This window comes from Pocillopora damicornis, chromosome 7 (genome assembly GCF_964200805.1).
Source record: "Pocillopora damicornis chromosome 7, jaPocDami1.2, whole genome shotgun sequence".
NCBI classification, from domain to species: Eukaryota; Metazoa; Cnidaria; class Anthozoa; order Scleractinia; family Pocilloporidae; genus Pocillopora; species Pocillopora damicornis.
In genome coordinates this window covers 14,070,131-14,097,057 of record NC_142676.1, presented here as the reverse complement: position 1 = coordinate 14,097,057, position 26,927 = coordinate 14,070,131, and the positions used below count along the sequence as shown (strand labels likewise).

Genomic DNA, 26,927 nt, shown 5'->3' with positions numbered 1-26,927 from the left:
AAAATCAAAAAAGCTGGTTTTTGCGATATAAAGCTCAAAGAGGCTCAATTTCGTTGCCAACTAACCAAAAGATATTTTGGGTGCTACAAAACTCAAAGCAGCGTGTTTTCCTGCGAAAAACTAAATGGCTGCTTTTTTTGTGGCATAAAACTCTAAGCTTCCAATTTAGCTGCAACTAAACCAAAACATGTTTTCGGTAAGATAAAGCGTCAAAAGTGTAGTTTACTTACAAAACCGAAAAAATGGTTCCTCTTAGAAAGATAATGCTGAAAACAGGGTAACTTAGCTAAAACAGGCTAAAACGTTGTTCTGAGTGCCCTCAAGTAAAAATCAGCGTCACTTGCAAAAAACTGGAAAAGAAATCCATTTACCGGTGCAATAACGCTGGAAAAAGCACAGTTTGACGGTAACCAAAGCAACAACATGTTTTTAGTGCAATAAAGCTGAAAACAGCGTATTTTAGCAATTAGAAAGGGAAAACGCTATTGAGGCTGTTCTCACCAAGATGATGCTGAAAACAGCGTAACCTAGCCCAAAACTAGCAAAACCATTATCACTTAGCCAATCACATGAAAAAACGTTGTTTTGAGTAAAATCAAGAGAAAAGCAGGGTGACTCGCTGCAAACTGGAAGAAAACCTTTTTCCCGTGCAATAACGCTGGAAACAACACGACTTTACGGCAAACAGACCGTTGTGTGAGTGCAACATGTTTTAGCAAACAAAAAGCAAAAACGCTGCTTTTTGCGATATAAAGTTCAAAGAACCCAATTTTGGTGTAAACTAACCAAAACATATTTTCGGTGTTATGAAGCATGAAGCAGCGTGTTTTCTGGCGAAAAACTAAATCGCTGCTTTTTCTGACATAAAGTTCGAAGCTTCCAATTTCGTTGCCAACAAACCAAAACATGTTTTCCGTATGATAAAGGGTCAAAAGCGAAGTTTAACTAGGAAAAAAAGGAAAAGTAAAATCAAAGTAACTCGCTGAAAACTGGCAGACAACCTTTTTCCGGTGCAATCACACTGGAAACAGCCCAATTTTACCCCAAACAAAGCAAAACATGTTTTTCCTGCAATAAAGCTACACGCAGCGTATTTTAAACACAGAAAGGGAAAAACGCTTTTTTTTGTGACATAGGGCTCAAAGCAACTTAATTTAGTGGCCAACAAACCAAAACATTCTTTCGGTAATATAGAGCGTCAGAAGTGTAGTTTGGTAACGAACAAAGAGGAAAACGTTCTGCTCAGAAAGATGATGCTGAAAACAGGAGAACCTAGCCAAAAACAGGCAAAAACGTTGTTTTAAGTAAAATCAAGTAAAAATCAGCGTGACTCGCTGCAGTCTTGCAAAACAACTTTTCCGGTTGCAAAAGCGCTGGAAACAGGGCAATTTTACAGAAAACAAGCGAACACATGTTAAGGTGCAATGAAGCTGAAAGCAGCGTATTTTAACATTTAAAAAGGGAAAACGTTACTTTGCCGTAAGATAAAGCTTAAAGCAGTTTAATTTAGTTGCCAACAGACCAAAACATGTCTTTGGTGCGATAAACCGTGAAAAACCGTAGTCTAGTTACAAAAGAGTACAAAGCGTTGTTCGAAGAAAGATAATGCTGAAGACAGTGATAACTTAGCCGAAAACAAACGAAAACGATGGTTTAGTGAAATCAAGTTCTACTTAGGGTGACTAGCTGCAAAGAGGCAGAAACGTTTCTTCGATGCAGTTACGCTGGAAACATGTTTTTGGCGAGATAAAGCTGAAAGCAGCGTATTTTAGAAACAAAAAGGCGAAAACGCTTTTTTGTGAGCTTTAACTCACAATCGCCCGGTTTAATTGCAAACAAATAAAAATATGTTTTCCATTCGATAATGCTCAAAACAACGTAAGTCGGAAATTCTACTCAGAGGCTGCAAGGCTACACCAGTAATTGCTTAGGGTTATGGTTATAGTTAGGGTTTGGGTCAGGCTTAGGGTTTGGTTTGGTTTGGTTTGGTTAGGTTTGGCTAACCCTACGTGTTTGTAGAATCTTTTTATGTGCAGATATACAGCTAGAACCGGGGACTGAACAAGAGATAAGAACTAGAACAGATGGAGGTTACGAACAGAATTCTGGAAGCCCTAGAATCCTGGAGGGGTGAAAAGAAGTACAGGGGACTTCTAAGATAAGTATGGCTCGTTCCCTTATAGTGCCAGAGGCAGGACAGCCTCTTGTTCGAGTGGCCAACTTCTCCGACAAAGTTCTCACCTTACGATCACCGCTCCCTGTTGCTGAATACCATACCGTCAGCGGCGTAAGTGGCAGTGCTACTCCTACAGAAATTGGCGGTAGTCCATCAGCACCTAACCGTCCATACTGCTCAGTTATAGACAGAAATATTGAGGATGATAAGTAGGAAAGTACAGAAAGAGAGAATAGAAGGGCAAAAGTTATCCAGCCAAGTTCAGATGGGCTTTCAGATGAGCAGAAAATGCAATTTTCCCAACTGATAGACCAATATGAGGGCATATTTGCAATTAACAATTCTGATTTAGGATGATTAGATCTTATGGAACACGACATTAACACTGGTGAGCATGCTCCCATTAAGCAGCTTTATTTCTTGACCAATAAGCCGAGACCCCAAAAGCTAGGGCCCTTTTAACAGACTTGTGTTGTCCAAAAGAAAAAGCAAAACCATCAGCTATAAGGCGAGAGCAAAATTCGTGATTGTAACAGGCCATTTGAGTAAACGAACTTCACGGAAAACATTAGCAAATGGCTGATATGATAGAACAACAGAAATACACATGGAAATTTTTACAGTAACTTTATAACCATCCTTTCGTCTTTTAGAAGCTAGAAGCTCAATAGGTTCTGTCGTGTCGGTCATTGTTAAAACTGTCTCTGTTTTGATGCTACTTTTCGACATAGAAAAGGTATGTCGGACAAAATTATTCACCAAAGAAGAAATAATTCTTTGCCAGCTTCAATAATGACCGGGGATTAATTTCAAATGATACAACCAAGGATTATGCCGACAGAAATACCGGAGATCCAGCAAACTCGTTACATGAGGTCACACAACTCGGGTAATATTCAGGGTAAAAATTTGCATATTTGAGCGGTCGAACGAAAAAACTCATTTCTCACAACTAATATATATTTTCAAAAAAAAAAAACACACCACAGGTATCAGGACATATTGGGCTACAAAATATGAGAGTAGGAGAGAAACAAACTTGGGCGGCTCGCTGCTGTTTGTCTGATGCATGTTGACATCAGCTCATGAGGTCATTTAGCTTCTTCTCAGTGACATAAGGACCAAAAAGTCTACAATTAAGTTTGTTTCTAGGCACTGGCAACAATGCAAGAGCCTTTTCTCCTGACTTGAAGTCACGTTCTACAGCATCTACATCATAATTCTCTTTCAAAGGCATCTCGAAAGGACTAAGATTAGCTTTAGTTAACTCACAAGCTCTAAAACGCTTACTGCAAAAATCTGAATCATACAGCAAGAGATTCGTAGACTCAGTGCTGCTAGATAATAACTTCTTTTTAAGCAGTTTAATAGGTCCTCTCACAGTGTGCTCAAATACAAGCTCGAATGGACTGAATCCTAGAGACTCCTGTACTGACTCAGCTGCAGCAGACAGTCGTAGATGGCTACCCTCGTCCCCATCTTCCTCTGTTTCGAAACAGTAGATCCTCATCATGTTCTTCAGTGTTTGGTGCCATCTTTCGAGAGCTCTTTGACTTTGAGGGTGACATGCGGTTGACATATACTGTGTGACTCCAAGCTCGTGCATGACGTGTTGAAATATGCCACACAACATTGGAACCTTGGTCAGACTGGATAGAACTTGGGAGACCTACCGGTGTAAAGAGCTTGGTTAAAGCTCTGACTATGACCTTTGCACTGATATTTCTCAAGGGCACGGCTTCAGGAAATCTACTGGATGCACACATGATGGTCATCAAATACTGGTGTCCAGACCTCTTTTTAGGTGGTGGCTCTAAACAATCAACAATGATTCTTCTGCTGGATGGCTCTTGAAGGGCTGGTAGTGGCTGTAACGGTACTTTTAGAACGATCTGATTCGGTCTCAAAGCCATCTAACAAGTGTGAAACGACTTGCAGTATTCCGCCACAACTTTTCTTAGACTGAGCCAGTACAAATGGTCTAAGAACCTCTGGCAGGTTTTGTTGACACCCAGGTGGCCAGGCAAGGGGGTCTCATCCGCTGTGCTTAAAACGTCCGGTCTGTAGGTCTTTGCGACAATCATCTGGTACTGGACAGCCCACTCCTCTTCTGTGGGAACATGGGGTGGTCTCCACGTTTTCCTTAGCACTCCATTCTTCGTAAAGTAACAGGTGGGGTTCTGAGATACTTCGCTTTCACTAACACTTCTTGAAAATATGAGTGAGACTTCCGGGTCTTCGTGTTGTTCTGCAATGAGTTAAGAAGTTGACATCTTTTCGACCTGTTCCATTGAACTTTTCTCAGAAAGTACTTATACTGGCTGAGAGAAAGAGGGATTCGGTTGCTCACCCTTAAGGACCTGGCTGATGGCGGTGTCAGCTAATCTTACCTCTTTTGTCTCTGGTTTCTAACTTCTTACTTATGGCTCGCGTCACGACACATTATGGGTACAGACGGAGAATTCTCCTCTCTACTGGCTCTGGAGACTTTTCTTAACCACGCTTGTCGGTGACAATAGCATTGACAACTACTGGCCCCGGTTGTTCGAAAGCCGATTAAATTATCCCTCGATTAGAGGTTAATCGACGATTAAATTTCTTATCCCAAGGATAGCTAATCTAGGTTTAAAATAACGTTCCTGAAAGCAGATTTATCCCTTGATTAACTATCCCACGATTAAACTGAAGTTAAACCAGTCAAACCGGTTATTAAGAGCTACGCGGCTACGCGCGAAAAAAAATTGGAGGGAAAAAATGGCGGAAAGGGAGAGTGCACATGGAAGTGGAAACCAAACGAAAGACAGAAAAAGAAAGCATAATTTTTCAGTTTATGAGATTGAAGTCATCACCGATAATGTCAAAAAAAATCTCGATTTGATCCAATCCAAATTAACGAATGCTGTGACCAACAAAAAGAAACAAATGCTATGGGAAGAAATAATCCAAGCGGTAGATGCGGTCGGAACAGCCAAGCGAACAGTCACGGAGGTAAAAGACAAGTGGAAAAATCTCCATAGCATCGCCAAGAAAGAATTTGCAGAATTCAAGAGGGAGACCAAGATAACTGGAGGTGGTCGGGCTCCAAAGTCGCCGAGTGTTGCCAGCAAAGAGATTATTGAGGTGCTTGAGGACACGCCGGCGTTCAGCGGTTTGATTGGCTTTGAGACAGGTTTGTAAACAATTCTCTATTGTTTCTAGGTTACCAAAAATTTTAAAATTGTAGACAGTCAACCGGCCATGTTGTTTCGGCGGGGTTTTCAGCTTATCAATCGCTTTCCCGTCTTTGAGCATACGAAATGTTCGGACACAAGGGAGGAAAAGATAAGTTTGCATGTTTTTTTTTCCAATATCCGTAACTGTATTCATCAAGTTTTACCTTGTTTAGTTTATTATCCCGTCACATTTCATGAGTGTACTTCACTAAGCGAAGGCTGCTACGGAGAACTCCAAACCGGTTTTCTGCTTTTGCGGCATTTATAGGGTTGCATTCGATTAAACCCTGTTTAAGCTGAATATAGACGAACGCTCATGACGGACTGTCAGTAATTTAGCAGACATATATATAAATTTCAGCTTCACTTGATTAATTCATATGTCGAAGATTGCATAGCTCCGTCATTTTGGAAAGCGATCTGAGGAGTGAGACAAAAACCTTTGATTTCGAAGAATGTCTTGGATACGGTTTATAATTTGGTTAAAATTCGTTTTGCCAAAGACAAAGTGCTCCTATTGTTTCTTTATTTATCTTGTACTAAGGAGTGTTCTTCAAATATTTACGATCGACTATTTACATGTATAAATAACTAATTTTTATTATTTCGTTTTGACGCAACTTTGTTTATGTTTGTGATTGACGAAATAATTTGTTGTTGTACCTGTTATCATGTCCTATTTTTTCGATCACTAAACTGTGGTACGGTTCTCGTTGTCGATTCACTCTGATTCCCCTTTATCTGTCTAAAATAAGCTTAACTTTTGGTACATGATTTACAGATTTTAAAAGCATTTTCATGAATGATTTCACTGAGTTAAGTCTACCAGTACACAAATTCATTTTATGAAATTGAATAATTTATTTTTTACATGTTTAAGCCTCAGATTCATTGCGGGAGAGATGCTCCTTCTGTTATTTCATTTATGTGATGCATAAAACTAAATTCACACTTTTTGAGCCTGAGTGAAACCTTAATTGTGCTTGAAATATTTTGTAGGAGAAGATGCTCATTTACCAGCAGAGTCTGCGAAGACTGTGTTTGAAGAGGACTGTCTGAGCCTTAATGAAGACATGCATTCTTCACCAGCCAAGGCTGATGAACAGAGGAAGCCTTCAAAAAGGATAAGTAATGGCGATGTTTTAAAAATGCAGTACGAATGCCTGTGTACTCAGAAGGAAATGTTGAATCTTAAAAAACAAAAATTGAAAATGCAAATTCATCTTCTGGAGCAACAGGTCAATGCAAACCAAACCTTCGCAACTGCATTAAATGCAAATTTTGTAGTTCCCAACACTGATTCATTTTAAAGGAGGAATAGTGTAATAAGTCCTCTTAAAGAAATATTTTGGGCAAATGTTGTTCTCATATAATTTATTATAAAACATACACAATGTATTTTGTTCTCAAAATGTATTTTGACATAATAAAACAGATTCTTGAGTCAAACTTATTATAATGTGTTTTTTTCAACCAGAAACCCCTTAAATGCATATATGAATTTTTTATATTTCATGGGAAGTTAAATTAAGAGCAAAACTGATTGCATGAGGCAGAAATACAAAAATTAAAAATTGTCAGAAAAAGGTGTTGCAGATGTGGTCTCGGATGACCTTGCCATCCTCTGGACCCCGGAAGCAAACAAGATTAGGTTGATCATCAGCCTCGGCATAGCCATCCAAAGGTTCCTTTCTCAGAATTGCAATGTTATGTAAAACTGCACATGCTCCGATAATGATGGACACTTTTTCTGGCTTCATTCTGATCTCAGAATGAAGCAGATGGAACCTTCGCTTCCACCAGCCAAAGGCTTGTTCTATTGCCACTCTTGTTCTTTTGTGGGCACTGTTGAACTCTTGCTGCTTGTTAGTGACTGGATTCAGGTAAGGGGTCATCAGGTATGGCTTGCAAGGGTAACCACTGTCACCCAACAGTAAACCATCTTCCAGGGACTGGTGTTGGATATTAAGTTGTTGGCCAATTCTTGAATCCCTAAATATGAAGCTGTCATGGGTGCTGCCTGGCCATCGTGCTACAATGTTGGTAAACATGCCTAAAATAAAACAGCAAAGAAGTTATGTGACCAGTTCTCAGAATCTCATCTCAGTTTATAACAAAAATGTACTGCAAAGAGAAACAACAATAATTGTGTCTATGATGAACTGGGGTAACTGATACAAATATTTAGTTTACTTGGAAAACCTTTTCATTGTTTAATTTGTTTTTTGAAATTTGGGAGACTGCATCATTTTGAAATCCCTGCTGATTGTTGCACTCTGTTGGTCATTAGCTGAGCAATATATTCACAAATATCCCACATTATTTCTTGCTTTTTCCCCTTGTTTTTTACTTTTTTATACTGTCACTAAAATATTGGTGTGATAATTTTGGTAAATTTTCTGTATGTGTGTTTGCAAACCAAACTCCACCTATACCATTTGACTCAAAAAATATTAAAAAAAAAAAAAATTTTTAACACTACTCCCATTTCCTGAATATGTGAAACTGCAATCTAGTAACTCCCAACAATGCAACCCCATAGCAGCTGGTGTGCTAGAAATCTCAATCTAAAACCTTCTATAAGGGGAGTACCCCTCCCTGCCAAAGGTTATTTTGCAATTTTTATAGAACACTAATTGTGACATACGAGTATTTTACCTACCTTTGTGATTGCAAATTGCTTGCACATTTATGGAATGGAACCCTTTACGATTGACAAAATCGTTTTCGTTTTCATGTGGTGCCTGAATCTTGATGTGAGTGCCGTCAACACAGCCAATCACCCCAGGAAATCCCCCCTTAGTAAAAACACCGCGTTTGTTTTGAAGTATCTCCTCTTCGGTCGATGGCCACTTGATGAAGTTTCTTTGTTTCTATGCAAGGGCAAGCGAAACTTGACCGATTATACGGGACACGGATGACTTTGACAGGCCCAGAGTATCTCCAATAACTTGAAGAAAGCTTCCGGAGGCGAAAAAGCGCAACGCTACAAGGACTTGCACAGTTGTCGACAAAGCATGGTTTCGAGATGTATCTCTTTCAAGATCGTCGCGAAGGAGCTCAGATAAAAATTCTATGGACTCTCGGCCAAAACGATATCGACTTCTCAATTCTTCATCAGTAAAATTGGACAGGGAAAAGTCGTCTGGTAGCCTAAATGTCCTTTCTTTCCTTCTTGGGGCCGGCATTAAGCCTAATCCGCCAAGTAATAAGTCGGCCATTTTGTTTTGTTTGGGGAAAGTTTTCCCTCGATTAGTGAGTTAATCCACCTCGCTAGGTGTGTTAAAGTTAACCATTATTTTAACCCTGGGATAGTGCTAATCGCGCTTTCAGGAACAGAAACTAATCGTAGGTTAAATTTTATTCTTGGGTTAGGGCGATTTAATCGTGGGTTAGCGCTAATCGGCTTTCGAACAACCGGGGCCAGGTGTATACTGGTGTATACTGTGTATACGGTGGCACCGGGGTGTACTTGGAACTGGTTCCTCTTATTAGAACACTCGCACAAGTGGACGACTTCTCAGAAAACACCAAAGTGTCACTCAGCAATAGAGACTGTGAGGCTCCAATGCCTGTCAAAATCTTGATTGGTATGGAGTTGGACGTATCAGTTGACAATGACATCGAACCATGGTGGAAGAAGGGCTGAAAAAGATCCATGACAGATTTGCAGGGGCCACTGACTTCACTCACAGCACTTGCTCTAGTCTTCTCTCTTAGAACTTGGGGAGGGCGGTGTATCTTCACCAACAGCAGTTAAAGTCAATGTCTTAGCGAGAAAACCATCACGCTTAGATGCCACTCTCCACTTTTCCGGGCAGCTAGAAATCGGCTGACCAGCTTTTCTGGAAAAGTAACATGTCGGCGGCTTGATGGGCTTACCTCGATCAAACTTGTTCTGTCTTGACCATGAGGAGCTGAAACGATTCCCATAATTGTTAGCAGGATTCTGCTTTGGATGTCCTCCGTCATTCTGCCGACTTCTCTGGTTTTGCAAACCATCGTGGTACCGAAGGAGGCAGAACTCTAGCGGGTGAAGTGTGAAGCTGATGGGGTTTTTCCATGAAGTTCACTTTGTGCCTCAACCAAAGCTCATCTGCTAGTCATGCACCTTTTTCTAAGGTTTGTGCTTTTTGCTCATCGACGAACGTTCGGACATCACCGTGAATGCACCTCTTAGACTCCTCTATTAAAACTAGCTGTCATTAACCTATCGTGACTCTCATCTACCCTCTGCGAATGGCACCGACGATCAAATAACTGTTCCTTACTTCTAGCAAATTCTACATAAGTCTGACTATTGACTTTCTCACGGTCTCTGAACCTCGGCAACTATTTCAGAACCCTTTAAAATAATATCCTTAGCAGTGTCATAATTTGGAGCTTGCTCTACACTTAACTGTGTTTAAATTTTCCTCGCTTTACCGACTAGTACACTCTGTAATTGAATTACCCAGGAATCCGTGGGCCACTTAACATTGCCAGTTACTTTCTCAAAGTGCAAGAAACACTTATCAGCGTCTGCTTCCTGAAATGGAAATACCAACTTAAGATACTCGGTGATATCAAATTTCACCTTTCCTGTCTGTCCTTTTCTTCCATCCTTTCTTGTCTGTCCTTCTCTTCCACCCTTTCTTGTCTGTCCTTTTCCTCCATCCTTTCTTGTCTTTCCTTTCCTTCTCTCTTCAGCCTTCCTTGCATTTCTAACTTTTACAGTTCTAACTCGTTGCTGTTTTTTTTCCAGTCTTCCCTAGTTGGACTATTTAACCATTCGATCCATGTATGATAGATTGTGCCGTATCTGCAGTTCAAACTGTTAAGCTGAGTGTGCATATTGTGCATTTGAAGCATTTGAGCTAGTTCAAACATTTCACCTACTTCAGCTAGTCGGGATAGAGACTGCAATTTGTGCAGTTTAACCTTTTCCGCTACTTTGACTATTTCAATAGTCGATACAATTAAGCTGATTTGTCATGAAAAAATTCAGTTAAATCTTGTGGTTCATGCAGTTGAGCAAGTTAAACTAGTTTGACCATTTCAAGCACGTGAACCAATTAAGATAGATTGGGATATTTTTGGAGTATGATTGTCCACACTAGTTTGACTTTTCAATGATTATGTGTGATTAGCCCGCATTAGTCAGTTTGACCATTTGAACTTATTCAACCAATTCCTATAGAATGAGCAATTTGTGCAGTTTGACTGTCTTTGCTGGTTTAACCTTTCAATACGTTGAATCGATGAGGCTACTTTGACAATTTTAACTACTTGAAACAATTCAGCTAGATTGTACAGTTTCTCTGCAGTTTCAAGAATTATGAGTTACTTTCACAATTTGAACGACTTCAACGAATTACGATAGATTCCGCAACTTTGTTCACTAGTTTAACCACCAAACCAAGTGAACAAATATCAGCTACTTGGACCATTTCAACCACTTCGACAAATTTAGCTACATTGTGAGGATTTCTAGATTGAACCTATAAAGCCTTACGCATCCTCTGCAGTTAGACCACTTGAGAAAATTTGACAAGTTGAACTCCTTTAAAGAATCGACAAAGACTTTGCATTTTTTGCTGTCAGATTAACGGTCTTCGCTGGTTTGATGTTTTTGGCCAGTCGAATAGATTAAGCCAGTTAGACAATTTGAACTATTGGAACCAATTCAGCTTCATGGTGCAGTTGAAAACGTGTAACTAGTTTGACCATTTGAGCTACCTCAAGCAGTTAAGTATTGTGCAACTTGTGCAGTTCTACAGCATCGAAATCAGTGTAGGAACACTCATTGTCTGCGGCACCGCCAACCATTACATCCAAAGGTATCCTCATCTCTCCACCGAACATGAGCTCGAACGGGTTGTGCCCCGTGGAGGAATGAACACTACTGCGATAGGCCATCAGGCAGAAATCAAGGTGCTCATCCTGTGTAGCTGGATTATCTTCAACTCTAGCTTTCAACATGCTCCTTAAGGTTTTGTGCAGATTTTCTACTTGGCCGTTGCCCTCAGGGTGATATGCACTGCTGAGCGTCTTGTTAATACTTAGCAGCTGGCACCTTTCCCAGAATGTTCTAGAGTCGAAATTACGGCCTTGATAGCTATGAATGCTGTCAGGCACACCAGATCTGCAGATCCAGTTCCTTACAAGCACCTTTGCCCAGGTTGTGGCACGCTGGTTGGACATTGCAAACACCTCAGCCCTGTTAGTAAGACTGCACTGAACTGTTAAAATGTAGCGGTTTCCTCTCCGAGACCGGGGCAAGGGAGCCACAATGTCAATATGGATGCGTTGCGTGGGGTTGCCAGAGGTAAATGACCACAGTGGTGCTCTGGGTTTCGCCCTTGGCTTACACTTGGCACATGTCAGACATCGATCGTAGTAACAATGCACCTCTTTGGTCGTGCCAGGCCTCCGGAATCTAGCTTTCATCTTCATTAGACTCTCCATTCCTCCAAGGTGGGCGCCAGCAACGCCATCATGAACTTCGACAAGGGCCTGCTCCACTAACTGTTTCGGTACAACCATCCTCAGTTTAGCTTGAGTAGTGTGGGCAGCTGACTTGATATAGAGAACCCACTGTTGTAGCAACAGCAGTTGAAACTGGGCCCGGACAGCACGAGCAGCACAGCGCATCGACGTGAAGTTCCTCAACAGCTGGTTTCCTTCACTCTTTCAACAAACGACAATGTACCACGCTGATATCTGGATCATCTCTATGGGCATGTGCAACCACTTCTGGGTACCAACAATTTCTCACTTAACGTGGGGTTTCACCGACCGGAAGGTCTCTAGCAACAACCGTAACTTGGGATAATCCTGTTGGAGTACACGATGGACAATTACCATGTTGTCGTCTGGGCCTTCTAGACAAGGCGTCTGCATTATTGTGTAACCTCCCCGGGTGACGTTGTATCTCAGAATCATACTGTAAGCGGCCCAGCCAACGGGCCACTTGCCCTTGAGGCTCTTTAAAAGACATAGCCAGACTAATGAGTGATTATCAGTCCTCAGGTGCAATTTTTTGTCCCACCAAGTAATAGCGAAAATGGTCCACATTGTTTACCAGAGCTAGCATCTCTAATCGAGTCCCGCACGAGTTCTTTTCCTGCTCATTCAAAGAACGACTCCCGTAAGCTATCACACGCTCAGTGTCATTGCGTTGCAATCGAGATGAAAAACGCCAATGCCCAAGGGTTGGCTGGCATCTGTGTCAAGTACGAATAATCCTGCATCAGGACTAAAATCGGGATATGCCAAGACGGGTGCAATGGTCAAGCGATGTTTCAGTTCATTGAAGGCACTTTCTTTTTCCATCTGCCACTGGAAAGAAACACTCTTCCTCAACAATTCGTAGAGTGGTTCTGCGACGATCGAGAATCCAGAAATAAACCGCCTATAGTAATGGCAAGACCAATGAAGCTTTGGAGCTCTTTGATGTCTACTGGGGTTGGCCAAGTTCTGACAGTCTGGACCTTGTCAGGGTCAGTTTTGATGCCATCTGAAGAGACAACATGCCCTGCGAACGAAACTTCTCTCTTTAGAAACCGACACTAAGTTGGCTTCAGCTTAAGAGCAGCAGTTCGTATCCTGTCAAATAATAACCGTAGGCTATGCAGATGTTCCTCGAGGGAAGGAGCCCAGATAATAATATCATCCAAATACGCAAGACAGTGTGTCGAAGTCGGTTCACTGCGTGCTAGATTCATCAATCTGGTAAATGTAGCTGGCCCATTCGTGAGTCCAAAAGGCATAACCCTCCATAGGAATTGTCCACGATGGGTCGAGAATGCTGTTTTGGGCCTCTCCTCTTCTTTTACTTGCATCTGCCATACCCAGACGCCAAATACAGACAGGAGAACCATGGGCCACCACCCAGCGCTTCCACGACATCATCGGTCCTCGCTAACGGTATTGCATCTTTCTATGTACACAAATTCAGTTTGCGGTAATCAATGCACATACGGTAACTTCCATCATGTCTCCTTACCAAAACAACCGGACTGCTCCAGGGGCTCTGCGACTCTTCAACTCTACCATTCGCTAGCGGCTCGTCCAGCTGTTGATCTATGATCTCCCCCTGGTGCTGTTGGCAACTAAATAAAACTGCTTTAAGTAGCGTTTTCCCTTTTTAAATGCTAAAATACGCTGCTTTCAGCTTCATTGCACCATAAACATGTGTTCGCTTGTTTTCTGTAAAATTGCCATGTTTCCAGCGTTATTGCAACGGGAAAAGATGTTTTGGAAGGCTGCAGCGAGTCACGCTGATTTTTACTTGATTTTACTTAAAACAACGTTTTTGCTTGTTTTTGGCCAGGTTCTGCTGTAATCAGCATCATCTTTCGGTGCAGAACGTTTTCCTCTTTGTTCGTTACCAAACTACACTTTTGACGCTCTATATTACCGGAAGAATGTTTTGGTTTGTTGGCAACTAAATTAAGTTGCTTTGAGCCCTATGTCACACACAAAAAAACCGTTTTTCCCTTCCTGTGTTTAAAATACGCCTCGTGTAGCTTTATTGCAGGAAAAACATGTTTTGCTTTGTTTGCGGTAAAATTGGGCTGTTTCCAGTGTTTTTGCACCGGAAAAAGGTTGTCTGCCAGTTTGCAGCGAGTTACTTTGATTTTACTTGATTTTACTCAAAACAACGTTTTCGTTTGTTTTTTGCTAAGGTAAGCTGTTTTCAGCATTATGTTTCTGAGAGCAGGCTTTTCCTTTTTTTCCAAGTTAAACTTCGCTTTTGACCCTTTATCATACGGAAAACACATTTTGGTTTGTTGGCAACCAAATTGGAAGCTTCGAACTTTATGTCAGAAAAAGCAGCCATTTAGTTTTTCGCCAAAAAACACGCTGCCTCAAGCTTCATAATACCGAAAATATGTTTTGGTTAGTTGGCACCAAAACTGAGTTCTTTGAGCTTTATATCGCAAAAAGCAGCGTTTTTGCTTTTTGTTTGCTATAAATCGTTGCACTCACACAACGGTCTGTTTGCCGTAAAGTTGTGTTGTTTCCATCGTTATTGCAGGGGAAAAAGGTTTTCTTCCAGTTTGCAACGAGTCACCCTGCTTTTCTCTTGATTTTACTCAAAACCACGTTTTTTCTTGTGATTGGCTGAGTGACAACGGTTTTGCTAGTTTGGCTAGGTTACGTTGTTTTCAGCATCATCTTTGTGAGAACAGCCTCAATAGCGTTTTCCCTTTTTAATTGCTAGAATACGCTGTTTTCAGCTTTATTGCACCAAAAACATGTTCTTGCTTTGGTTACCGTCAAATTGGGCTTTTTCTAGCGTTATTGCACCGGTCAATGGATTCCTTTTCCAGTTTTTTGCGAGTGACGCTGATTTTTACTTGAGGGCACTCAGAACAACGTTTTGGCCTGTTTTAGTTAAGTTACCCTGTTTTTAGCATTATCGTTCTGAGAGCAACCATTTTCTCGGTTTTGTAAGTAAACTACAGTTTTGACGCTTTATCTTACCGAAAACATGTTTTGGTTTAGTTGCAGCTAAATTGGAAGCTTCTAGCTTTATGTCAGAAAAAGCAGCCATTTAGTGTTTCGTTGGAAAACACGCTGCTTTGAGTTTTATAGCACCGAAAATATCTTTTGGTTAGTTGGTAACGAAATTGAGCTTCTTTGAGCTTTATATCGTAAAAACCAGCGTTTTTGGTTTTTCTTGGCTACAAGACGTTGCACTCAGCCTTGTAGCACAAAAAAAAATGTTTTGGTCTGTTTGCTGTAAAGTTGTGTGTTTTGCAGTGGTATTGCACCGGAAAAAGGTTTTCTTTCAGTTTGCAGCGAGTCCGCCTAATTTTTCCTTGATTTTACTCAAAACAACGCTTTTTCTTGCGTTTGGTTAAGTTACGCTGTTCCAGAATCCTCCTTCTAAGAACAACCTTTTCCTCTTCTTTCGTGAGCAAACTACACATTTGACGCTCTATATTACCGGAAAAATGTCTTGGTTTGTTGCCAACTAAACTAGGCTGCTTTGAGCCTTATGTCACAAAAAACAGCGTTCTTTCCTCGCTGTGTTTGAAATACGTTGCGTTTAGCTTTATTGCAGGAAAAACATGTTTTGGTTTGTTTGCCGTAACAGTGGGCTGTTGCCAGCGTTATTGCAACGGAAAAAGGTTTTCTCCCAGTTTGCAGCGAGTCACACTGATTTTTACTAGATTTTACTCAACGAAACGTTTTCGTCTCTTCCCGGTTAGGTTACGCTGTTTTCAACAATATGTTTCTGAGAACAGGCTTTTCCTTTCTTTCCTACCAAAACTGCGCTTTTGACCTTTTATCTTACCAAAACCATCATTTGGTTTGGTTGCAACTGAATTAGAAGCTTCGAGCTTTATGTCACAAAAAGCAGCGATTTCACTTTTTGCGAGAAAACACGCTGTTTTAAGTTTCATTCCGACGGAATATATGTTTTGGTTAGTTGACAACGAAATTGGGCTTCTTTGAGCTTAATATCACAAAAAACAGCGTCTTTGCATTGTTGTTGTTAAAAGACGTTCCACTCAACTTTATAGCACAAAAAATATGTTTTGGTTTGTTTGGCGTCAAACTGGGCTCTTTCCAGCGTTATTGAATCGGTAAATGGATTTCGTTTTCCAGTTTTTAGCGAGTGACCTTGACTTTATTTGATTGCCTTCAAAAGAACGTTTTGGCCTGTTTTTGGCTTATTTACACTGTCTTCAGTACTATCTTTCTTAGAACAACCTTTGCCACATTTCCCTATATGAAATACGTTTTTGACGCTCTAACCTATCAAAAATATGTTTTGGCGCGTTTGCAGCGAGTTGGGGCTGGTTTGAGCTTTGTGTCACATCAAAAGAGCGTTTTTCTGCGTGTGTGTTTAAATAAGCTTCTTTCAGCTATATTGCAGGAAAAACATGTTTTGGTTTGTGTACCGTAGAATTGCGCTGTTTCCAACGATATTGCACGGGAAAAAGGTTTCCGGCTAGTTTGCAGTGAGTCACGTAGATTTTTACTTGATTTTAATAAAAGCAACGTTTCTGCCCGTCTTCTGCTAAGGTACGCTGTTTTCAGCATTATCTTTTTGAGAGCAACCATTTTCTCTGTTTTGTAACTAAACTGCACTTTTGACGCTCTCTCTTACCGAAAACATGTTCTGTTTTTTTTGCAACGAAATTACAAGCTTCAAGCCTTATATCACAAAAAAACAGCAATTTGGTTTTATGGTTGCAAAATGAGCTGCTTCAACCTTCATAGCACCGAAAACATGTTTTGCTTTGTTAACAAGAACATTGGGCTTCCTTGAGCTATATATCACCAAACAAAAAGCGTTTTTGCTTTTTTGTTGCTAAAACACGCTGGAATCAGCTATATAGCATAAAAAGCATATTTTGGTTTCTTTGCCGTAAAATTGTGTCGTTGCCAGCGTTATTGCACCTGAAAAACTTTTTCTTGCAGTTTGCAGCGAGTTATCCTGGTTTTTTACTTCACTTTACTCAAAAGAACGTTTTTACTTGTATCTGGCGAAGTGACGCCGTTTTAGAATCCTTTTTCTGAGAACAACCTTTACCTCTGTTTTCGTAACCAAACTACACTTTTGATGCTCTATATTACTGGAAAAATGTTTTGGCTTGTTGGCAACTAAATTAGATTGGTTTGTTTGCTGTAATATTGGGTTGTTTTCAGTCTCATTGCACCAAAAAAAGGTCTTCTTCCAGTATGCAGCGAGTCAGCCTGATTTTCACTTGATTTTACTGAAACAACGGTTTTGCTTTCTTTTGGCTGAGTTACGCTGTCTCAGAATCGTCTTTCTGAGGACAGCCTTGTTCTCTGTTTGCGTAACCAAACTACACTCTGGACGCTCTATATTACCGGAAAAATGTTTTTGCTTGTTGGCAACTTAATCAGGTTACCTTGAGCCTTAAGAGCGTTTTTGCCTTTCTGTGTTTAAAATACGCTGTGTTTAGCTTTATTGCAGGAAAAACATGTTTTGGTTTGTTTGCCGTAAAATTGGGCTGTTTCCGGCGATATTGCACCGGAAAATGTTTTCTGCCAGTTTTCAGCGAGTCACTTTGATTTTTACTTGATTTTACTCCTAACAACGTTTCCATTTATTTTCGGGTGAATTACGCTGTTTTCAGTGTTATGTTTGGAGGAACAGCCTTCACCTTTTTTCGGACTTAAACTGCGCTGTTAACCCTTTATCTTACCGAAAACATGTTTTGGCTTTTTGGCAACTACAGTGGCAGCTGCGAGCCTTAGCTCGCAAAAAACAACAATTCGGCTTTTCGTTGCAAAATACGCTGCTGCAACGAGAATATGTTTTGGTTTGTCGGCAACAAAATTAGGCTTCTTTGAGGCTTACATCACAAAAAACAGCGTTTTTGCTTTTTGTTGAGAAACGCGTTGCAATCAGCTTTATAGCACAAACACCATATTTTGGTTTGTTCGCCGTAAAATTGTGTTGTTAACAGCGTTATTGCACCGGGAAAAGGTTTTCTTCTAGTATGCAGCGACACACCCTGCTTTTTGCTTGATTTTACTCAAAACAACGTTTTTGCTTGTGTTTGGCTAAGTTACAACGGTTTTGCTAGCTTTTGGCTAGGCTGCGCTGTTTTCAACATCATCTTTCTGAGAACAACGTTTTCTTCTTTTTTTGTTACCAAACTGCCCTTGTAAATTACGCTGCTTTCAGTTTGATCCCACCAAAAACATGTTTTTGTTTGTTGGCAACTAAATTGGGCTGCTTTGAGCTTTATGTTGCTTGCTCCTTGCTAAAATACGGTGTTCTCAGCTTTATAGCACCAAAAACATGCTTGACTTTGTTTGCCGTCAAATTGGGCATTTTCCAGCATTATTGCAGCGGTGAATGGATTTCTTTTTTAATTTTTAACGAGTGACGCTGATTTTTACTTGATGGCACTCAAAAGAACGTCTCTGGATTCTCGATCGTCGCAGAACCACTCTAGGAAGGGAGTTTCTTTCCAGTGGCAGATGGAACAAGAAAGTGCCTTCAATGAACTGAAACATCGCTTGACCATTGCACCCGTCTTGGCATATCCCGATTTTAGTCCTGATGCAGGATTATTCGTACTTTACACAGATGCCAGCCAACCCTTGGGCATAGGCGCTTTTTTATCTCGATTGCAACGCAATGACACTGAGCGTGTGATAGCTTACGGGAGTCGTTCTTTGAATGAGCAGGAAAAGAACTCTTGCGGGACTCGATTAGAGATGCTAGCTCTGGTAAACAATGTGGACCATTTTCGCTATTACTTGGTGGGACAAAAAATTGCGCCTGAGGACATGATAATCACTCATTAGTCTGCCTAATGTCTTTGAAAGAGCCTCAAGGGCAAGTGGCCCGTTGGCTGGGCCGCTTACAGTATGATTCTGAGATACAACGTCACCCGGGGAGGTTACACAATAATGCAGACGCCTTGTCTAGAAAGCCCAGACGACAACATGGGAATTGTCCATCGTGTACTCCAACAGGATTATCCCAAGTTACGGTTGTTGCTAGAGACCTTCCGGTCGGTGAAACCCCACGTGAAGTGAGAAATTGTTGGTACCCAGAAGTGGTTGCACAGGCCCAAAGAGATCATCCAGATATCAGCGTGGTACTTTGTCGTTTGTTGAAAGAGTGAAGGAAACCAGCTGTTGAGGAACTTCACGTCGATGTGCTGTGCTGCTCGTGCTGTCTGGGCCCAGTTAGAACTGTTGTTGCTACAAAAGCGGGTTCTCTATATAAAGTCAGCTGCCCACACCACTCAAGCTAAACTGGGGATGGTTGCACCGAAACAGTTAGTGGAGCAGGCCCTTGTCGAAGTGCATGATGGCGTTGCTGGCGCCCACCTGGGAGGAATGGAGAGTCTAATGAAGATGAAAGCTAGATTTTGGATGCCTGGCACGACCAAAGAGGTGCATTGTTACTACGATCGATGTCTGACATGTGCCAAGTGTAAGCCAAGGGCGAAACCCAGAGCACCACTGTGGTCATTTACCTCTGGCAACCCCACGCAACGCATCTATATTGACATTGTGGCTCCCTTGCCATGGTCTCGGAGAGGAAGCCGCTACATCTTAACAGTTCAGTGCAGTCTTACTAACAGGGCTGAGGTGTTTGCAATGTCCAACCAGTGTGCGACAACCTCGGCAAAGGTGCTTGTAAGGAACTGGATCTGCAGATCTGGTGTGCCTGACAGCATTCATAATTATCAAGGCCGTAATTTCGAGTTTAGAACATTCTCGGAAACGTGCCAGCTGCTGAGTATTAACAAGACACTCAGCAGTGCGTATCACCCTGAGGGCAATGGCCAAGTAGAAAATCTGCACAAAACCTTAAGGAGCATGTTGAAAGCTAGAGTTGAAGATAATCCAGCTACACGGGATGAGCACCTTGATTTCTGCCTGATGGCCTATCGCAGTAGTGTTCATTCCTCCACGGGGCACAACCCGTTCGAGCTCATGTTCGGTAGAGACATGAGGACACCTTTGGATGTAATGGTTGGCGGTGCCGAAGACAATGAGTGTTCCTACACTGATTTCAATGCTGTAGAACTGCACAAGTTGCACAATACTTAACTGCTTGAGGTAGCTCAAATGGTCAAACTAGCTACACGTTTTCAACTGCACCATGAAGCTGAATTGGTTCCAATAGTTCAAATTGTCTAACTGGCTAAATCTATTCGACTGGCCAAAAACATCAAACCAGCGAAGACCGTTAACCTGATGCAAAAAGATTCTTTGAAGGAGTTCAACTTGTCAAATTTGCTCAAGTGGTCTAACTGCAGAGGATGCGTAAGGCTTTATAGGTTCAATCTAGAAATCTCCACAATGTAGCTAAATTTCTCGAAGAGGTTGAAATGGTCCAAGTAGCTGATATTTGTTCACCTGGTTTGGTGGTCAAACTAGTGAACAAAGTTGCGGAATCCATCGTAATTCGTTGAAGTCCTTCAAATTGTGAAAGTAACTTACAATTCTTGAAACTGCAGAGAAACTGTACAATCTAGCTGAATTGTTTCAAGTGGTTAAAATTGTCAAAGTAGCCTCCTCGATTCAACTGATTGAAAGATCAAACCAGCAAAGACAGTCAAACTGCACAAATTGCTCATTCTATATGAATTGGTTGAAGAAGTTCAAATGGTCAAACTGACTAATGCGGGCTAATCACACATAATCATTGAAAAGTCAAACTAGTGTGGACAATCATACTCCAAAAATAGCCCAATCCATCTTAATTGGTTCACGTCCTTGAAATGGTCAAACTAGTTAAACTTGCTCAACTGCATGAACCGCAAGATTTAATTGAATTTTTTCATGACAAATCAGCTTAATTGCTTCGACTATTGAAATAGTCAAAGTAGCGGAAACGGTTAAACTGCACAAATTGCAGTCTCTATCCCGACTAGCTGAAGTGGGTGAAATGCTCGAACTAGCTTAAATGCTTCAACTGCACAATATGCACACTCAGCTTAACAGTTTGAACTGCAGATACGGCACAATCTATCATACATGGATGGAATGGTTAAATAGTCCAACTAGGGAAGACTGGAAAAAAAAACAGCAACGAGTTAGAACTGTAAAAGTTAGAAATGCAAGGAAGGCTGAAGAGAGAAGAAAAGGAAAGACAAGAAAGGATGGAGGAAAGTGACAGACAAGAAAGGGTGGAAGAGAAGGACAGACAAGAAAGGATGGAAGAAAAGGACAGACAGGAAAGGTGAAATTTGATATCACCGAGTATCTTAAGTTGGTATTTCCATTTCAGGAAGCAGACGCTGATAAGTGTTTCTTGCACTTTCAGAAAGTAGCTGGCAATGTTAAGTGGCCCACGGATTCCTGGGTAATTCAATTACAGAGTGTACTAGTCGGTAAAGCGAGAAAAATTTAAACGCAGTTAAGTGTAGAGCAAGCTGCAAGTTATGACACTGCTAAGGATACTATTTTAAAGGGTTCTGAAATAGTTGCCGAGGTTCAGAGACCGTGAGAAAGTCAATAGTCAGACTTATGTAGGATTTGCGAGAAGTAAGGAACAGTTATTTGATCGTCGGTGCCATTCGCAGAGGGTAGATGAGAGTCACGATAGGTTAATGACAGCTAGTTTTAATAGAGGAGTCTAAGAGGTGCATTCACGGTGATGTCCGAACGTTCGTCGATGAGCAAAAAGCACAAACCTTAGAGAAAAGTGCACGACTAGCAGATGAGCTTTGGTTGAGGCACAAAGTGAACTTCATGGAAAAACCCCATCAGCTTCACACTTCACCCGCTAGAGTTCTGCCTCCTTCGGTACCACGATGGTTTGCAAAACCAGAGAAGTCGGCAGAATGACGGAGGACATCCAAAGCAGAATCCTGCTAACAATTATGGGAATCGTTTCAGCTCCTCATGGTCAAGACAGAATAAGTTTGATCGAGGTAATCCCATCAAGCCGCCGACATGTTACTTTTCCAGAAAAGCTGGTCAGCTGATTTCTAGCTGCCCGGAAAAGTGGAGAGTGGCGCCTAAGCGTGATGGTTTTCTCGCCAAGAGATTGAGTTTAACTGCTGTTGGTGAAGATACACCGCCCTCCCCAAGCTCTAAGAGAGTAGACTCGAGCAAGTGCTGTGAGTGAAGTCAGTGGCCCCTGCAAATTTGTCATGGATCTTTTTCAGCCCTTCGTCCACCATGGTTCGGTGTCGTTGTCAACTGATACGTCCAACTCCATACCAATCAAGATCTTGACAGGCACTGGAGCCTCGCAGTCTCTATTGCTGAGTGACTCGTTGGTGTTTTCTGAGAAGTCGTCCACTTGTGCGAGTGTTCTAATAAGAGGAATCAGTTCCAAGCACACCCCGGTGCCACCGTATACACAGTATACACCAGTATACACCAGTATACACCAGTATACACCAGTAGTTGTCAATGCTATTGTCACCGACAAGCGTGGTTAAGAAAAGTCTCCAGAGCAAGTAGAGAGGAGAATTCTCCGCCTGTACCCATAATGTGTCGTGACGCGAGCCATAAGTAAGAAGTTAGAAACCAGAGACTAAAGAGGTAAGATTAGCTGACACCGCCATCAGCCAGGTTTTTACGGGTGAGCAACCGAATCCCTCTTTCTCTCAGCCAGTATAAGTACTTTCTGAAAAAAGTTCAATGGAACAGGTCGAAAAGATGTCAACTTCTCAACTCATTGCAGAACAACACGAAGACCCGGAAGTCTCACCTATATTTTCAAGAAGTGTTAGTGAAAGCGAAGTATCTCAGAACCCCACCTGTTACTTTACGAAGAATCGAGTGCTAATGAAAACGTGGAGACCACCCCATGTTCCCACAGAAGAGGAGTGGGCTGTCCCGTACCAGATGATTGTCCCAGAGACCTACAGACCGGACCTTTTAAGCACAGCGGATGAGACCCCCTTGCATGGCCACCTGGGTGTCAACAAAACCTGCCAGAGGTTCTTAGACCATTTGTACTGGCTCAGTCTAAGAAAACTTGTGGTGCAATATCGCAAGTCGTTTCACACTTGTTAGATGGCTTTGAGACCGAGTCAGATCGTTCCAAAAGTATCGTTACAGCCACTACCAGCCCTTCAAGAGCCATCTCTCGGCTTATTGGTCAAGAAATACAGTATATTCGTCTCTTCACCGCGGTGCCTATATATGATTTTCATACATCCACAATCATTATTCCATCTTAATTGGTTGACGTATTTTAATTGGTCAGACTAGCTTAAATGGTTCAACTGGACAATATCCACAACTACTTAATAGGTTGAATTGCACAAACTGTACAATCTAGCTTTAATGGATCAACTGGTTAAATAATCAAACTTGGGAACAACTCATGAGGACTGATGATGTCATACACTCAACGCAGTATTCTGTTAAGTCTAAAATTAATGAATAAAAATATCTCTGCCAATTTGAAGCAGAGACCAATGAAACTTGGTACATGTAGGCTAATACTTCTACAGGCAACACACCTAAGCCTATCAAAATTCTGTTTGCAAAGTAACTCACTCTTTCCCAGTCTCTGCCAACCAGATTTCAATAGTTTAGTAGTTTTCAGCAGGAAAAGCATTAAATAAGGCCACAAAATATCCTCTTTCTGTTAGTGGTTTTTATTGGGTTCAATACTTGTAAAGTAAAATTTGGTATTTAGTACATAATCACTATTATTATTGTACAAGAAGTCGTGCATGTTGGTTTGCTCTTCGCATGGAGTTCTATGTGCTTAGTAGAAGACATGATGAATACTCTTGATGACTGTGATCTACTAGAAAAAGTTGTCAATATGACTAATGTACACGAACATAATAATGTTACAGTGTCAATAAATGAAAGTGGAAATGTGATCATCGCAGTAAATTTTCCAATTTAAGCAATTGGAAAGAAGAAGCCTGAAAAAAAATCAGGGCTTCAACGGGATTCGAACCCGTGACCTCCGCGATACCGGTGCGATGCTCTACCAACTGAGCTATGAAGCCACACATTGGGAGCAACCGCAGTACAAATATGAATTATTTCATACAAACTCCACAGTGTCGATAAAGTACAAGAATTCAGGGCTATTCCTCTTTTTTTTCCTATCAACATCTTATCATCTTAAACTGTGGCATTTAGTACCTCAAACCCTCTTGTATTGAGTACCCTGTATATCCAAGAGATTGAAAGTTTTATACATGAAAGTTTGGAAGAACTCGAAAAAGCTGTGGAAAACTTGTCTGTGGGCTCATACTCCTACTGTATTTCTCTTTTTTTTAAAACTTGCATTATGTATTATAAAGCTCAATTAAGTTTTCTGATTAAAGCGTTGTGTTGTTTAATTCTTTAGATAGACTGTTCTGCAGTTGAATGTACCCCAAAGGATTTGTGTTCTAAAAAAAACAGGACGCAGGACAGTTTAGAAAGAGAAAACAAAAATTGCAAATTGGTTGGAGAAATAATGAAAGAGAAACAAGCAAAATAGAAAATCAACTCATCTGAGTACAAGTCCAAATCCAAGTCCAAGTGCAAGTGTACCTGAAGAGACAAGTTCAACAACAAGAGCTCCCAAAACCAGAATTACGTTGGGACTGATGCAACTCAACAAGAGTAAGAACAAGTTTGTCTCAGTAAGGTATGCTAGGGGAGGTGGCAGCCACACTTAAGATGTGCCACTCACTGCCACAAAACAAGAGTTGATTGAGATGGGTAAAGATGTCTTTTTGCAGAAGGTGTTGCACCCATAGTACAAACTTCTGATTTTACTTTTCATCTGGCTAATTTTACAGGAAAAGCTATAAATAAACTTTGAGACAGTGATGGGCATGAACAGCCCTTCACCATTCAAGAATATTTCGAAACTTACAAGTTAACAAGAGTTAGCTATATCTTACATGCCAGTCCTGTGAAGATTCTGATGATAAAGAGGTCATGGCCAATGTCTTTGGGCCTTAAACGAGCAACAGTCAGTCATCCAGAACTCCTCAAAACAAATGCAAGGCCTGGCGTCATCACTTACACTCTCAAGTTGAAAATGAAAGAAAATTGTGGCAAAACCTAAAAAAGGAACAGTATGAAGAGTTTTGAAAAAGCCTTGAACCGGATAGAAAAAAGAAAGCAGCTTTAGTTGGAGAAATTGAAAAACTCTCCAAATTGGAGGAATTGTGGCCCATAAAGGCTTCAAAAGTTCCTGCTGAACCAGAAAGTGGTTCTACCCGTGTGCTAATGGTTGCACAACATCCTTTCCAGGGAAGAGAAACGCAGTTTTTTTTCAGCAGCGGAAAAGATGGTGGCTGTCTATGATTGATTAGGCTCCTTAGATCTACACCCTGAACATTTCAGTTTACAATTCCACCCTGAAACTACTACATCACCTTTGGATATGAAGATGTGGTCACGTACATGAGGGTCTTGGATGAATCACTCTTCATGGGCACAAGTTCCCCAGAGATCAGTTTCATACATTTTGGTGCTTGTACTAGTCATGATGTAATTGCCACTCATGACAAAGATTGTGAAAACTTATCGCTGCTGACCATTGATCCAGTTACTGAAACTTTGCCTCAGCAACTTATGGAACTGGATGAAGAAAGGTATCTGTATTATACTGCATATTATAATAGCCAGTGAGGCTGATATGAACATGCTTTTACCAAAGGAAATTTGAAAGATTTCAGTAAAGAGACCTCATGTTTTGGATCCTTGTTAATGCTATGTTATTTCCTAATTGTAGATCCACGCTGCAGCAGCAACCTAGAAGCCAGCCAAAAGGTAAGTATACATTATTGGTCATACAAAATGTCCAAATTGGGCCTGTAGACAGGTTCCATGGTCAAAATAGCCTGAAAATAGCCTCCCGCCTGAAAGATGATATGATGTCGCTGTTTAACAACAGAGATTAGTTGGATTGCGTTTCTTCTTTCAGAATTATCAATGAAAGAGAAAAGCTTGAAGAGGGTGTAGGTTTGGGTGTAGCAAGAATTTTCGTTGTTATGCTCTGGCAACAATTGTTTGCAGCTACCATGGTCAGTGACAAAGAAAAGTTACCATGTATTCACCACGACTTTCAAAAAAGCGAATGGACGGCAATAGGAAGAGTGTTAGAACTCAAACAGTACCGAGAGTTCAGCAGCCTCAGTGGCCTGGACGACTTTTCTTCTGCCAGGATGCCATCAGCAAAGAAGACTGCTAGAATGCCGCAGAGTCAACCAGAAAATGAAGCCACGACTCAGTGCTTAGACTACCTCAAAAAGTTTATTAGATCTCTGGATGCTCCTGCTCTGGGCACTTTCCTGAAATTCACTATGGAAAGCGATATAAAGCCTGAACACCAGGAAGTTTCATTTACCTCAATGGATGGCGAGTTGCGGCGACCAATTGCCTGCACCTGTGGCCCGTTGTTAGAGTTACCAAGAACTTACCGTAACTACACCGAACTAGCTTAAGAGTTCACAAGCCTGCTTAGGGAAAAAGGAGCACGGGCATGTTTGATTACTAGCATCAGACTATCACTAGAAGATGTGTCTGGGCTTGTTATTTCTGTGTTCTTACAGTGATCTGTGAACATTTAATACATGTTAGTCAGAGAAGCAAAGTTTTGCTGTAGTTCATGCTAGAGCTGAACATGAGAAATTGTTCCTGTTTGGTTTTGAATTATTGATTGCAACTAGTCAAAGAGTGGAAGCATAAGTGGAAAAGGTATGCAGTTGAAAAGGCTACTGTTTTTTTAATTGGTTTGTTAGAATTTTGTGCCTGTAGTTCAAATATCACGGTAATTTCAGTTATTCCTTTTTCTGCAACAATCTGTTCTTGAGTTTCTGTTAACTTTTAATTCCTAGATGAAAGGACCGTCTCCACAGTTATTATATTTTGTAGGTAGAAAAAGAAGTAAAGAGAGATTGAGGATGTATGTTCAACATTGTGTGCGCATTGTGTACATCTATCTTGCGCACTGACTCGTTGAAAATCGAGTTTTTCTCAAACAATCAGGTTATGAGCTTGAGATTTCTTTTGTTTGATAGTTGACGAGGGTGCAGCCCGACTCAACTATTACGCATAGAAATTGAGAGCAAATAATCGAATTGTTTTAGGCTAAATCTTACTAGTTGAGAAAA

At 41.1% G+C, this 26,927-nt stretch overlaps 1 protein-coding gene across 1 annotated transcript; it reads left to right on the top strand.

The window, feature by feature from the left end:
• Positions 1 to 4,801: 4,801 nt before the first annotated feature.
• Positions 4,802 to 6,841, top strand: LOC149042700 (uncharacterized). The gene is made up of 2 exons (XM_089211221.1): positions 4,802 to 5,345; positions 6,388 to 6,841. Exons 1-2 carry the CDS (start codon positions 4,931 to 4,933, stop codon positions 6,696 to 6,698), a joined length of 726 nt encoding a protein of 241 aa, XP_089067347.1. The 5' UTR covers positions 4,802 to 4,930; the 3' UTR covers positions 6,699 to 6,841.
• Positions 6,842 to 26,927: the final 20,086 nt, after the last annotated feature.

Excerpts from the sequence above, each read along its gene's own strand:
- LOC149042700 (XM_089211221.1), top strand. The coding sequence starts at position 4,931 with ATGGCGGAAAGGGAGAGTGCACATGGAAGTGGAAACCAAACGAAAGAC. Across the intron at positions 5,346-6,387 it reads TTTGATTGGCTTTGAGACAG|GAGAAGATGCTCATTTACCA; the intron begins GTTTGTAAACAA and ends AATATTTTGTAG.